Below are 15,865 nucleotides of genomic sequence, written 5' to 3' on the forward strand. Positions count from 1 at the left end.
GTTCAGGTCCAATTAACTGACCCTTAACCTTAGTAAGACTAAGTATACAGTTTTTCATTCCAGGAAGAAAAAGCTCAATACTGAAATATTGGACATATCATTACGAGGCATAAAACTACAACAAGTTGTCTCCTACAAATATTTAGGCATTTTCTTTGATTCAGACATGCACTGGAAACCTCACATTAAACACCTTTGTTCCAAGCTTGCTTACGGATGTTATATTCTTCTTAAGGCTCGTGAATGTTTCGGATATCCTGTCCTACGTATTCTGTACTTCTCCTTCATTCAGAGTCACATATCGTATTGTATTGACTCATGGGGAAACACTTTCATAACTTACCTTGAGCCTGTATTCCGTCTGCAAAAAACGCGCATTAAGAATTATCACCTCTTCTAGGTGCACACAATCCAGTACGTACTTGTATAGCTCATTGCATGTGTTACCAGTGGGCAACACATGCAATAAGCTATACAAAAAAAATGGAAATTGCTGAGGTAATTCCCAGCATTATCGAAAACAATAATCCACTTTCAATTACCTTGTTTAATATCCCGTTATGAGATACAAGAGCTGCAAGTAATCTGTGTTTTAGTTTGCCCCCATATCATAATCTGTACGGGAAAAGGCTCGTCGAATTTAATGGCGTACTTATTTGGAATTCTCTGCCAATCCATATAAAAGAAACCCGTAACTTTAGGTCTACTGTGAGAAAATACTTTTTTGAAAAATACTGTCGATAAAAGGACACTTCTTTATATTTACATTCCTGTCTAAGTTGTACATGTTAATTGCTCAAATAGTGCATGTCAATGTCATTTTAAAGTATTATGTCTCTTTTGTTGCTCGCGCGCGTTAAGGATAAAAGAACACTGAGTTATATTTACCTTCGTGTCTGAGTTATCTATGTTAATATTACTATTATTTATTATGTCTGCGGCTTTTGTGTGCACGCATACTGCGTTTTATATCCTCAGTTCACTATGGACCCGGGACTAGCCAATGACTATGGGTCCCGTAATGCCTTCGTATTTTCTAAAATATGTTGTAAATAAGGAATGAATGAATGAATGAATGAATGAATGAATGAATGAATGAATGAATGAATGAATGAATGAATGAATGAATGAATGATGAAAGATGCTGCCCCCGCTGCGTCGGTGTAATAGAAAAGGCCAATAGAAAGTTTAAACGGACGCAACAATGGCGGATGTGGCGTTGCATCGAAGGCGGCGAGGCGTAGGGCAGTATAGTAAGTGTCGTCGAACATGTCAATCATTGCTATTAGCCAGGCAAGTGGCTCGGTGCAGTCTAAGCACTCCGAGTTAATAAAGTAAACGGCAAGGGGGATGGTATTGGACCACTGAATACGGACGCAGCGTCTATGAAGTTGAGTACGGCAAACGGTAGCTTTAAATGGCGGCGGATAAAGAGTATCAAACGGCGTGAAGATACACCATCAGGCGAAGAAATTGCATGATGATTCCTGGCACAAAGCGCTTATAATTACTATGAAGGTTTTCTTTGTTTCATTCCTTTTTTGATGTGCTGCATACTTCCGTTGTTGGTTTGCGATGTTTTGCGTCTATCCAATGTATTGTTTATCCCTCCATGGCTGCTGACCAGCCTTCCAAAACCACCCATTGTGGCGATCTTCAGATTTGTAGATGACATTTTATTGTTTTAATAAACTAGCCACTACGTTATTACTCTAACCACTTCGTTGACATTATAAGCTTACCGCTTATTTTTCAGGCTCATTTCCTACAATTGGAATCGCCTTTTTAGAGCGCTGCTCTCAGGTACCTGCTCCTGCGTTGAGCTTCGGGGTGATCGGTGTCCCTCGGCGTAGCCGAGCAAATGAGCACAGACAAGGATGACAGAGGGAACACGCAGAACAGCGAGGGATGAAAGACGACGAGAGAAATGAGAGCGCGAGGAGGAAAGCGGAGGAGAGTGTGGCGGTAAGGTGAAGAGGAAAGCGCAGTGCCGCACGAGCCGTGGTAAACGGCGGCAACCAGGCATGTGGTCAGCGCGTCCACAATACTCTGGAGGAACAAAAGAGAGAGCATTACGTCACGCAGCCAGCCTTGGCAAGCGAACGCTCCGTGAAGCGCATTCATTTGCTCAGTGGTGCCGCAACACGTGACCTCTTGCGTCAGGATTACGGAGCAGAAATCCATATTTCGTAAGACGCTTGCTTCCTAGTAGCTACGTCAGTAATTTTTATTCGGTGCCCCCTTGTTTGGCTGCCCTACCCTGGCTCTGTCGGCAGAGCGCGAGTACTAAAACTAATCACGCACTTTGACGTGCGATCACATGTTGGGACACCAGGTTTGGCTTCAATCGCGTTGCGCGATGCTGCCTCCTAACTTTTTCCTTCCTCGGTGACCAATACCGTATATGAAAACAAAGCGATGCGACTGGGACGCATGCGCCATTTCGCCCGGTCCGCTGTCGCTTGAGAATGAGCTCCTCACGAGCCACGCGTTGCAGTGTTCACGATTTCTTTCTGAACAACGAGCGTCGAAACTGGTAGAAATGATTCGTGTGCCGCTACTGCTAAATGAGTTTCCCAATTAGAGGGTAAGAGCCGAGAGGACTCTGACGTTCACAATCAAATTCATTGCCACAATATATCGCGAATTGAAAACACCTAAACAGCTGCGCTCAAAATTCGCATTAGGGAGTGTTGTAATCGTCGGTGAACTTTTTCGACGGTTTCCAACACCTGTTTTGCATTTTTACGACAACGGTTCACGAAAACGTAAGAAAAGAAGCAGTATGGTTAAGCGAGTCCCCATTCCAAAGGCTTGCGATGGGTAACATCTGCAGCACCACTCGCGAGCTCGTTTTCTGGTAATCTATATCGAATGTCTGAGGGTTGCTGATGATAGTCGGAACACTACCTTAGGTAAAACGCCATCTCCTACTAATCGATGAGCTGTTCCCCCGTCTGGCCTCAACAACACCAAAGCAAAGTGTGCGTCATGTCAGACCAGCATCAGCGGCGCGCAGGTCGAACTCAGACGTTCATCTAAAGCTACGTGCACTTTGGACATTGGTGCAAACGCTCTTTGCCGTTGTCAATGAGACCCGGTTACTGCCGCTAAAACGTCACAGATATATACAGTTATCCAGTGTTTCAAAACATTTCTACACGTCCTTAAAGATGACACGCAGTTACACCGTGCGTAACAAACAAAAATAAGGTGCTGACTTCCATTAGGTTTCGCCCCACCAATTATAAAAACGGTTTGGAAAAGCCAATAATTGCGCAACGTACGTCCATTGACTTCGTGGCGTTGTACATGTCCACAAGATCTATCTTTGATGTCCATGCAGTCACCGACTGGGACGCCCCAGAGCGGCAATGACCAAGAGCCATGCCTTCACCTGGCTTCATGCCTATTTATAATTGTGTCACCGTGAATAAAAAGGGATTGTACACTTCGACTTCGGTTCTTCGACTGTTCACTTGTCATTCCTTCGATATCGTCGGCCGAAGGCCTGCTGCACGATCCCCCTTGCTCCATAGCAGCGCGACCGCCAGGGCCGCCCTCGACGACATAACAATTCGTGACGTGCAAACAAGGACTTCTACTTCTGCGGGCACTACTTCAGAATCTTAACACTGCTACGTTACTGATGCTTCGGATTATACTTCTGCAATGGACGCCAGGCTGTTTGATGCACGTGAGACGCATTCCTGTTCTACGTCTATTAGTGCTGCAACGACGCGTCCAAGTTGCTGTCCGTGGTCTCTATGGAGAACCCCCTGCTATATACGACTGCGACGAATTAAACTACGGACTTCAGGCGCTACTATGGAAACGCATCTTTACTTCCTGCGGCCGATCCTTCCGACTTAGAACGGATAGGACGCTATTTAGGAGCTAACCCTACTTCGAAAGCTGCTGCAGCAGCGCGTCCACCACGTCGGTGCACCGCGGGATTGCCCCACTGCTGCGACGCTAGCGCTGACACCCGGCTTTGTTTCTTCTACTACTGCTTCGGACCATAGACGCCGAACGCTAGAGCGCATTTCATCAATGCTGACCTGAACTTAGACGCTCCCAAGGTAAAGACTGCTCTAACTACAGAGGCCTAGGACATTGCAATATTACCTGCGTGCCAGAGCATTCCTACTCAGATGACGACCGTGTTCGACCTACAACCATGCTTTGTAAAATTCCGCCGCCACCATTTTAAAGCGAAAGCTTTACCAGCCGCAAACTTGCGATTTCGCCGTGGTGGTGGTGCTCCGAGGAGGCCCATGGCGTCACAACGAGTGCCTGGCCGCGGATATTTCTCTCTCGCTCGCTCCCTAGTAACTACTGCGCATGCGCCACTAGTAGCACCGAGCCACAGTTGCTCCGCCGCCACCGTTAGGGATGACGTTACGGTGCTTTCCTCGTCATTGCGCTCGCTTCCGCTCGCTCCGCCAGCTGCGTCGCATGCCTGATAACATGTCGGAGGATTGAGAAGGAGAGCTCGCGTGCGCCGCAACCACACTTCAGGCGGCAGTATGGACGGTGACAGTTCTGATAAGCAGGAGGAGGCCTGGTATCGACATCGGAACGAGGTGAAGAGGAAACGAATCGCCCAGGAAACAGACGAACAGCGCGCCGGACGACTGGCTAAACGGCGCAACATAGCTAGACAGCCAGACTGACCTGGACTTGCAATCAAGATTAACCAAGGCTAACCATGCTATGCCTTAGCTTTCGCTACGTATATCCTGGCATAGCCGAGCTAAGCCACTGCCAATTTTTTTTTGCAAACACCAGGTCCGCCCCTCATACCGTGGTCGAAGTGGCATCGCGTTTTCCAAGCCTGTGTGTAACTGGCCTGAGCCACCATTCCTGGTTTCAAAAAGAACGTTCTTCTTACCGCCTTGGAGGTTGACGGCCTGCATACATATTTCGAGCACCAAGAGACCCGGACCCATGCAGGGAGTCAACGGACGTGTACGAGGAAAAGCTGCAGGTGTTGGAGCAACACTTCGTAAATAAATTGAGTGACTCATCAGCGAATAAGGAGGAGCACAGCGGTTAGAACTTGGGACAATCCACAACTAGAAAGGTGAATTTGATGGGATACCACTGCCGAGTAGAATAAGACGGTGGTCAATGGCACGAGGGGTATCCCCGGCTGGAGCCTGGTAGAAGCCCACAAGGCGCCCACATGTCCCGGCCATAGACAACCTGCTACCGCTGCGGGTCCACGTATCACCTCGCAAATTCCTCATCCTGTGTAGCTCGAGATGCACTTTGTTTCAGACGTGGAAAGTAGGGGCGCATAGAATGCGTGCGCGATTCCGCTGGAAGGTCATCAAGAAGGACCATAGTCGAAAAGCAAGGCACCGACGCTTGAGAGACGCCTACGGCCGGCAGTCCACTCGACTACGTCTGCTCCTCCGACACCGCCTCTTCGGACGCCTTCTCTTCAGTATTGTTTCTATAAGGCCTACTCCACTGCTTACTCCTCCTAGCCCTCGTTCCCAATGCTTAAGTCCATGAAGCCTACTGTTTCGACGCCTCCTTCTACGAAGAATACTTCTTGATGCATACTCCTCCAATTCCCCAACCATGTTCTCTCGGGGGGCGGGGGAACAAGAGCTGACACAGTTCCCTTTGCTGCCGGACTTGCCAGGCGACATATCAACCGACTGAGATGTCGCTCCTGTGGACTCCTACTCTGGCAGGCTTCTACAGACGCCATCCGGTCGCTTGCTACGAAGCCTTCTGGCACGACGGGCCTATGAAATCATACCCATGCTTCTGCCGATGGATATTGGTCCACAGTGTCCAAATTACAAAGTGAACAACAGGACGTTACTACTTCTCAGCTACTTCGAGCATCAGCAAGAAGTCGAAGAACCAGTGGGCGTAGGGGCTCCAACTTACGAGTGCGTGATGCACCTGCGGCTTGTACAGACGACTTGGATCAAAGGGAAAAAAAGACGCTGGAAGGCTTGGAATTTGTTTGGACGCCAAGCTACATGAACTTTATTTTTTTTGTACCTTCCGTGCAGTGCGTGCTTTCTTCTAGTCTGTACATTATTCCTGTGAGTCTTGTGTGCAGCTACCGCTTACGCTTATGCATGTTCTCTTCTTTTCAAAGGGCAGATGATATGATATCTACTGACAAGGATGCTCCAAGGCTGCAGTTACGCAAGTACCGTTGGCGTCACGTGGTGCCATGCGTGTTTGCACTTGTGTCACAATGATTAAACGGGAATTGTACCAGGGGTTCTTCGGCTGTTGGCTTTCCTTCCACGTAATCGGCGGACGACCTGCAGTGCGACACTCGTTGTTCTACGGCGGTGCCTCCGCCGCTGCCCGTGCCGCCATGGATCGGCGACATAACGATTATCCGCGACTGTAAATTTGCTGATACTCCGCCGCTAGTGGATGCGTTATTTTACATAGTGGTCTGACCACCGTTCGGGGCTTCATTCTGCCTGCTTCGTGTAAAAACTCGAGTAAAACCTCGGAAATTTGATGTGCGTGCTTTACATGAGCAAATAAGGCAAAATGGCACAGTTAATTTTTTATTCATTTACTTACCTATTTATTTACACGCTCATTTATTTTCGCACCTTCATTTCTTGCCATGATAACTTGCAACCCTCGATCCGCATGGTGGTTGCATTGAACTGCTTGAACACATGTTGCGACGTGCAAATCAGGGCCTCCACACAAGCGCTTCCTCTTCCAGCTCATCCACGTTAAAGTCGCAGCTGTACATCACACCTTCCCTTTCCGCCCCCGACCCATCGCTACGTCAGCTAGGCCAAACACCACCACTAAACCGAAAGAAAAAAATTGACCGACAACTATGATACTCCCCAATGCGAAATTCCAGCGGAGCCCTATACGTGTTTTCATTTAACGATATGTTGGTTGGTGGGGACCATCTGTCGCGTGCGGCACATTCCAAACGGAGCGAAGTGCGACGGGACTGCCTCCATAAGTGTGAAACCGCGAGAGCCAACATGTCCGTGATCTATGGGCGTGATTCACATCAGGCGCCACAGCCAGACCTCCCCTCGTGCAGCGCTTTGGTCCACAGATGACGGGCGCAACTGTGCCGCCATCTCCTAGCCATCATCACCGCATAGTGCTTCTTGCGCGGCGAGACGCTCGTGTACTTTCCTCCTCTCGCTCTCTTCGCCATCGCTGTCTTTCACCTCCCGCTGCGCTCTGCGTTCGCTCTCATCTTTTGCTGTGCTCACTCGCTCGCTCGATTACGAGGTACGACGCCGACGTTCGCCGCAGCAACGCGTGCCTAAGAGCTTTAGGAGGTCAAGATGCTTGGTTTATAACGGAGACCTTAGGGACTGCAGTGCCATACCATTGCCGGGCTTGGACTACCCGAGCCTTATATTGTACTGTCTGCAGGATCTGCACGCTCTGAAAACGACTTCTAAAGCCCTCGAGAACAATGTCATGCGCTGATGCCCGAATCGGCACCAAAATACCCCGCCTCTCATGAGTGTTTTCGATATCGCTCCACTTGTCTTTCTGATGCAAATGGGCATCTGTTGGATAGGTGTCATAATACAGAGAGTGCCGGCACTCTGCCGTGCTTGCGAGTGCCTATAATTATTCTGTCACTGACGCCTGCTTACTTCTAGTGACGACGGAAAAAACGACAAAAGAATAACTCACCGATCATGGCGCCGAAAATGGCTCAAGGTGCAGAGCAGATGGTAAACGCGATGACGATGATAAGCTTTCAAAACATGGCATGTACCCACAATGCGGGATGGGCGAAGGGAGAGGTGGTTGTCACGTTACGCAAAGATAATATTTGCAGGCAATATTGAGCAACTGTAAAATACAAAACTGGGAGCCAACGACTAGTATATAATTCAGAAGCGCTGACAAATCAGAAAAGAATCTGTTAGTGCTTGCACTCTTCTTAATAACAAAAAAAATCACCGATTTAATTGCTTATTATTTATTTATTCAATACTGTAAGCCTATTCATGCCTATACTGGAAAGGGCATACGAGGTACAAGGACTCCATGTTAACGAAGAACAAAGAAAAAAGCATTATACGTTGTAAGCGTATATGACAACAATAATAAAGCAATAAATGGACTATTAATCTGAATATTTCAGCCGACATATCAGAATTTTAAACAGGTTGGAGATAATATAAGAATGCAGTAGTAAAAGTTTATGCACTGTGCGAAAGCGATAATATCAAGAGAGACAAGAAAAAACAGTAAAAACGAAAATTCGTTTGAACAGACGAGCGTGTAAATACATGCGCGATGCAAAGCTCTCGCTTTCCTTTGCGCACCAAACACAAGCGGCTTAGTGCAGTAATTGAAATAAGATTCCAGAAGTGGCAAAAATGCGTCAACTGATTCAGCATTGACAACATCACTGGGCAGGTCATTCCACATTTCGATAGCTAAAGCAAAGAATGAATATTTAAACGTGTTACAGCTGTGGGAGGACGGGGCATATACATTTGTGGCGATTATTTCTAGTGGACTGACAGTTCGGAGTTTTCATGTTTTCGTCTTTATTGGCATTTCCTAAATTGCGGGAACGAAGAAAAAGAAACCTTTGGCAGATTAGCTTTCGCCGGCTTGCCAGAGTTGCGACAGGGGCATGCATACGGAGCGCAGCAACGCTCTTTTGCCCTGCATACTTTGCACAAAGAAATCGAATTTCCCTGCTCTGGACTTTTTCTAACATGTAGGTCTAGTGCTTTTTGTGCGGGTTCCACATTATTGCTACATATTCTAAGATGGGTCTAATAAGTGTTTTGTGCGCTGTCAGTTTCACCGGGGGTCCTCCCGGGGAGGACGTATTAACTAGTTAGCACCTTAAAAAACCTAGCTGTTTAAATGGTCATCTAGAGGTATGCTCGATATGGACAACCCACTTTAAAGGCTGCATTAACGTGACCACTCAAGTATTTAACCGTATTCACCCGCTTGATGTCTGTACCGAAAATCGTGTAGTCAAAATGGAGAGGTGTATATATCTATGAGTAATCATAATGCACATTGTCTTACCGCCGTTTATGCGCTTTATTTGTTTATTTTTATTACATCAATTGCCAATATTCTGCAAGGATTTAAGTTTTACTTGGTCTTTCGCTTTATTAGCCCGAGTGTATATTTACAGTAATTACGATAACTACAATAGAAAACTTCAGTGCAGCTGTATACGTGTTTTTAGTTCGCGATATATTGGCTGGTCCGGACAAACTATCTTGTTCGGCACGTTGCTAACGGATCGAAATATGGCGCAACTGCCTCGCTAATCAGGAGATCACGACAGGCGGCGCATGAACGCGCTTCCCAGCAGTCGTTGCAGACAGACGTCCGCTCATGCAGTGCTTTGTTTCCATCCAGACGGCGCCCGCTACTCTGGCGGCAACTTGTAGCCATCGCCGCCGCAAAGCCCGTCTTGCGCGGCACTACGCTTTTCTTCTCACGCTTTCACCGTACCCTCCTCCTCCGCTGTTCTCTTCGCGCTCTATTCGCTATCGCCGCCTTTCATCTCCCGCTGCGCTTCGCATTCCCTTTCATCCTTCACTGCGCTCGTTCGCTCGGTTGCAAGAGACAACGCCAACGTCGACATTCGCTGCCGGAACGGGCTCCTAAGAGTCACACTCTAAACTATGTATGACGTTAGGATTGTTAGCTCTGTTTTGTGTTAGCCTTGGTATAATTGGTACTCCGAAATGGGTGTAAATGCATTGCGTTTGAAGTTATAATTCTAAACTCTCACGGTCATTTTCACTAAATGCTGTCACGTGATTAGCGGCCGCCGGGTGGTCTTGAAGCTGCACGAAGGAGCTTTTTGCCCTACGTTTCCTCTGTCTTAGTACTGTGTAAACGCGGTTGAAAATGAAACATTCCAAATGACACCAGCTGAAGAATTATTACACCTAAAAAAAGAAAAAGAAGGTTCATTGAACGCTTTCCAATGGAAGAAATTTAGAAATACTATATAGGCAGCAAGAAAAACAGGAATCAACATTGTGAACACTTCGTAGCTTGAATGAAATCACACAGAGCATTCAAACAGATCCGCATGGCTTCAATATCGTGCCAATGCCTCAAGTGGGAGTGGAATCAAAGCACTTATATTTAAGCCAACATTACGAATGGGAGTTGAATGGAGCCTTTTTCTTTGCGTAATAATACAACATCAGGACAGAGAAATAGGCACCAGTAGACAGAATTTGCTTTCAAACATTTATTGATGCAGTAAGAACCAGGCTATATCTAGCTGTGCAAACAAAGGTTTGTGCGCGGATTAGAATGGGGAATTGAGGACAAAATAATTATCAATCTTGCATTTTTCCTGCGTATTCTTTCCGCCTGTATCCTAAGTGCGTGCGCGTGCGTGCCATAGTTGAGAACCAACTTAACCCGAATCCAAAGAATGTGCCGTCCTTTTAATAGGCTGTGCAACTATATATGAACAGGGTAATGAAATGTCTGATATCTGCAGACATTGCGGGCAGCAACATGTGAGCTAAACAGACGACAAGTCCAACGTGCTTGCTTAAATTAATGATAAGCGAAGCTTTATTCTTGAAAGCCTTCAAGTAAATCATATACAAAGAGGCAGCTGGATGATGCGTATGTTTTACTTCCAACTATGTGCCAAGTAACTAACTATTCACATTCCTTTCCCATTTTAGAAGTTTTGCGCTGTTGGGGCACTCAGTAACGGGCATGTTCATGCTCTGCAAAGCACTTTCTTACACATCCAATACATACCTGAAGAGTAGGACAATACGGTTTCGCTTTCAGAAAGCTAAACGACTAGGACTGCGCTGGCGCTCTAGTACAGGACACTGGAGTTCTCCTTTTTAAAGTGCAGCTTTCTTTGCATATTGCCCCGATTTTCCGGGCGCTGCTGCGGCTGGTACGGTCCTGCTCGCAGGTGCCCCAGGGTTTCTTGCAACACCCCGAGATGGCGCTAGCCTCCGCGCATCGCGGCCGGTGCCGCCGCGGTAGCGTTCAGTTTGTGCGTATCGTACGTGTTCCCGCTTGCTTTACTATGCAACATAAATGCAAGCGCTGGGCCGTGTAGGTCGCATGCTGAGCTGTAATAGTGTACACGTACTCGTCCACAGCCTGAAGAGAGCGCTTACAGTTGGCATCTCAACAGACTGCTGGCCATGTATGCAGAAGAAGCACCTAAACACGCCCCAGCAACATGACACCCAAGCATGCAGTGAGCGTCGAGGACACCCACGCCAGAAGGAAGCGTCGCGCGGAATAGGAGCGCCTTCGCTTTGCAGCGAAACTTGGGGCAGATTACGAATGTATGGCAGCCCGAACACGTGAGGCAAGCCAGCGAAGTGTGACTACCATGAGAGACGACGAGCGTCAGTATCACTGCTACCAGAGGCGAGAAGCGGAACAATAGCCAGTGGAGGCAATGGAAGGCGAGGAGCATGGAGAGCACCACGACCAGAAGCGACAAGCATAACAATAATTATCGTTAATGCAAGCAAACAGCATCGAAAGCTTCGGTTACATCGATTGCCACAGTGCGAAGGATTCGCATATTTTTATGAAGAACTCTTGCTGCCGCATTTCTAGTCCCATCCAGCTTCTTTCTTCCATTACCTAACTCATCTTCATTTTCTCATTTAGGGCACGAGCAATACCTTCAGAAACAAACTACTGTCTCATTCATTCATTCATTCATTCATTCATTCATTCATTCATTCATTCATTCATTCATTCATTCATTCATTCTCTCAGTCATTCATTCACTCTCAGGGTGCAAAAGCGTGTCGTGCCCAGAGCCTGAACCAATGGAGGAGAGTTTGAGCAAGAACGCCACAACGGCCAGGAGACGCTAATACCGAGAATCGGAATGTGGACTGGGACCTCTCCCGGCACAAAAAAAAACACTCTGTGGTAAACGCTATGTCGCAGAACTTCTGTGAATGAGCGGCTGATCTGTGCAAGCGGGCAGCAACCCGCAGCTATTTCTTCGAGGTTCACAGTACGTAACCCGCAGCTGTTTCTTCGAGGTTCACAGTACATTACCTTGCAGGCAGCCTAGTAGACATCATGCTCTTCATAGTCTTGCTCCTTGCGGGGTACCTTCGTTTCCAGCGCCAACGATCAACACCTACCCTTTCTCATGTCGGGCATTGCACTATCCTTTATGGCGAAGCTTATTAGATGCCAATATTTCCGCCTTCAAATGGGGGCTTTGTAATCAAGTCACGTTCCGGCATCAGACTCGAGTCAAGGAAGCCGATGGAATTGGATCGTATTTCGCGAGACCTAGGCACCAGCAAACTTTGTGCAAGTTGCACCAAATGCTTCATCAACAGTTTCATTAGAGTTTTAGCTTGTCCAGAATCTTACTGTCGTTTGCGCTTTACGAGGCTACCGTGGAAGGTTGCGACAGCAACAACACTGCTTGCGACATCGCCTGATGCTTCATCTAACCACAATAACTTACACATGTTTTCGTAATGCATGCGCGTACTTGTGAAAAAAAATTAAAAGGCACAGTGTTTGCGATTGCGCCAGTAGTGATGTAGGTCACACACGGTTACTGCAAAAGTATATCTGAGATTGTCTGGCTGAGCCTTGTTCACCACGTCGCACCACCAACCCGGCCACTCCAAAGTCATATAAAGGGTGTGCCAGCCGACGTTAGCCGAGCTCTTCAACGTAAAGAAGATTTAGAAAACACGGTGCAACAGAAAGTCATAAGACCTGCGGTGTTTAGTCTTCAGACCTGTGACAACCTCACACCGTAGGTTTTAATTCTATTTTGCACCGTGTTCTTAAATTTTTTTTTTGAACACCTTTGGTAACGTTAGCTGCGACACATGGTGCACCCTCCAGAATGCATGGTTCTAAGGCACTCACTTTTGCGTCCACGACAACCCCGTAATGTGAAAACGGTAAGATATTTGTGGACAACGTGAAGCTGTTTTTCGACTTTAATATTACCATTCGCTGAATACTGAGTTACCGGAGACATGGACGTCAACATCGTAGATTTATTTTAGAAAAACAGAGAGGTTTGTCGGGCAAAGGCATTCAACTATATTTACTATGGCTTCTGCATAAAACAGCCTAGTATACAGAAATCATTCCTTCACAGCTTAAAAGGTTTGTTTCTTCGTAAATGCCGTGATTGTAATTTTTCACTTGGTTGAATTGCTGAATATGTGCGTCAGGTAAATATATATACAAAAAGGATCGAGTGTCATGAAGTAACAGGAATGTAGTATATTTGGCCTTAAAAGGCTCTGGTGGGGTATTACGTGATGCGGACATTCATGCATGAGACCACAACGGCGCAAAAAACAGAGGGACGAAGAAAGCAAGTGCTCAACTCGCATGAAAGGGTTTATTCCTGCAACATCCGACATATATCATATACTCATGATAACTGACAATAAAAGCACGATTCGTTTTGTTCTGAAGCGTGACCTAGCTTTCGTTTATGGGATGGGCAACCTGAAGCGGCTCCGGCTTCAGTTTGCCGAACTAGCGAGCCTGCAAAATACTGAACTGAATTCGGAACGACTACAGGTAGATAACATTTTATGCGATGGTGTTGAAGTGCCAGTTTCTAAGAACTATGTTGCGCGCTTGATTGCCGGGTCGCTTTTCGGTGCTTGCGATAGCAAAAACATTCATGTGTGTAATTCATGTGCATGTTAAAGAGCCACGTATGGTCAAAATTACCAGGGCTCAATAAAACTCAAGTATTAAGCGCGCTTAGTGGCGTGGAGCACAGGTAGAATACCGTGCTTCGAATCTGAAGAACCTAACTTCGAATAGTTGTACACTCCCTAAAGTGTTCAGGCTTGGATCGGCGCCTCACCCCGGCAAAAACAAATGTATTACCGGGAACCAGTGGGGCTATATTAGTCCAAGTGCAACCAAATCAGAAAAGCTAGCTTCGACGAAGGGACTGCTTGACCTGAACAGAAATTCGCCTGCCTGGTGCAGTATGTGGCCACTACCTTCCTCGTGTCTCTTGAATTAACCCATGGCATTTAGTCCCCAGCGACTGCGGAGCGCCTGATCAAGGCGGTGATCAAACTTGTAACGTGGCAGAGAGTGCTAAGAATATCTGTATCCGGGACGGCCACCACTGGAACCTGAACCTGACAACGTTTAATACGCGAACGCTCTCAAGTGAGGCTAGCTTACCAGAGGTCTTTGAGAAATTGCCTGGCATTGCCTTCAAAATTATTGCCCTTAGAGGAGTTAGAACTTGGGAGGCTTGTACATTGCTTACTAATGGTCACGTTCTCTGCTACAGAAGTCTTCCATGTACGAGATAACATGAAGTAGGATTTCTAATTTATTGTGGCCAACATTGATGAATTATACGGAATTAATGATAAGCTAGCAGTCGTTACAATCAAGCTAAATGTGACATTTATATTAAATGCACTGCATGCCTACGCTCCGATTTCCAGTAATAATGATGAAGAAATGAAATCTCGTAAAGATGTTGAATCAGCACTGTGAAAGTTGCACACTCTGTATAGTCTAGAAATGGCGACTTCAGTGCAAAAGCGGGATAAAAGCTCAGAAACCGGCCACTTCTACCGCCGATGCCCACACGGCGAAATGGGACTGCGCGTTTTCGGTTCTAACTCGCCGTGTCTACAGCAAAGCGTACAAGCACTTGAAATCGTGGACTATCTCGCAGCGACTTAATGGAAAACTTGACGACCTTCCCATTTGCCGTTACCAGGGCCCTACCCATCACCGCAGCGCCGACCATGCACTGGTGCAAACCGTGGCTGGTTCTTTAGCCCTTATGCGGAAAACTAAAAACACCAGCAAACGGAGGGGCCATTGCTGTTCGTTCCGAAGGTACTCCGCTGAGGACGACGACAATGCAAGAACCATCTCGACGACGCTGCAACGACATGCCGCCACCATGGCGACGATGCGAAGCGAAGAAAACTCCGTAGCAAGACTTGACGACGACACATAACAACAAGGGGACAATGCGACACAGCCATAACCTGAAGGCGCGATCTAACTGCAATGCAAGACAAAAAAGCACAGACCTCGACGTGCTTTTCTGAGGCCATGAAGTCACCGCCCTTGTTGACACAGGAGCGTTCATCCTTCATCAGTGGATCCTTTATCGCAAGGTTGAAGGAAGTCAAAACTGCATAGTACGGCCACCAAAACAGGACAGCTGGAGATAACCTAACAACGCCGACTGGAATAATACATAGGAGCCACTGTTGACAACCAGACTTACTCTGCGAGCTTCGTAATCCTGCAGCAATGCTCACGGGGCGTAATACTCGGCATGGACATTCTAAACTAACTCGCTGCCGTAATCGACTTTATATCCAACTCGATAACGCTGTCAAAGGACGGTGCATTCACGCCGGATAGGAGTCTTGGTTACTATGCATTGAATGTGCTCGAAGACAAAGTCGGCGCCTCGCGTCACTCTAGCGTAACGACTTCTGTTGGCACCGAAAGACCCGTGGACGTAGAAGACCTCGTCGAAGTCGACTAACATCTGCTGCTCAACCGTGAAAATTAAGAGGAATTCCTCGACTGCACGGAAGAAAAGCGAAGGTGATGCTGACAAGTTTAAGCATGGAGTGCGAACATTTCAACATGGGCACGATTATCATGTGCGTCAAGGAAATTGCGGAAGCCATGCAACGCGTTCGTCTTCACGGGTTCTGCCGCATCTAATCCGGCGGCCGTAGTTACCAAACCAAATTTCAACATTAATCCTAGTCTCCGCACGCGCAAACCGCGATAACACAAATGTCTACTCCGACAATACAAGCACTGCGTTTCGAGGTCATCGACAATTATGCAAACAGCAATTGCAAAG

At 47.1% G+C, this 15,865-nt stretch overlaps 1 protein-coding gene across 1 annotated transcript in view; it reads right to left on the bottom strand.

Moving 5' to 3' along the window:
- Positions 1–7,712, bottom strand: part of LOC135914601 (uncharacterized) — a 256,527-nt gene extending 248,815 nt beyond the window's left edge. Inside the window, exons 1-2 of the mRNA XM_070536517.1 lie at positions 7,678–7,712; positions 344–361 (exon numbers count right to left, since the gene is read on the bottom strand). Coding sequence (XP_070392618.1) covers positions 344–361; positions 7,678–7,684 — 25 coding nt within the window. The 5' untranslated portion in view covers positions 7,685–7,712. The remainder of the gene's footprint in view (positions 1–343; positions 362–7,677) is intronic.
- Between the last annotated feature and the right edge of the window lie 8,153 nt (positions 7,713–15,865).

Source organism: Dermacentor albipictus, chromosome 3 (assembly GCF_038994185.2).
Source record: "Dermacentor albipictus isolate Rhodes 1998 colony chromosome 3, USDA_Dalb.pri_finalv2, whole genome shotgun sequence".
NCBI classification, from domain to species: Eukaryota; Metazoa; Arthropoda; class Arachnida; order Ixodida; family Ixodidae; genus Dermacentor; species Dermacentor albipictus.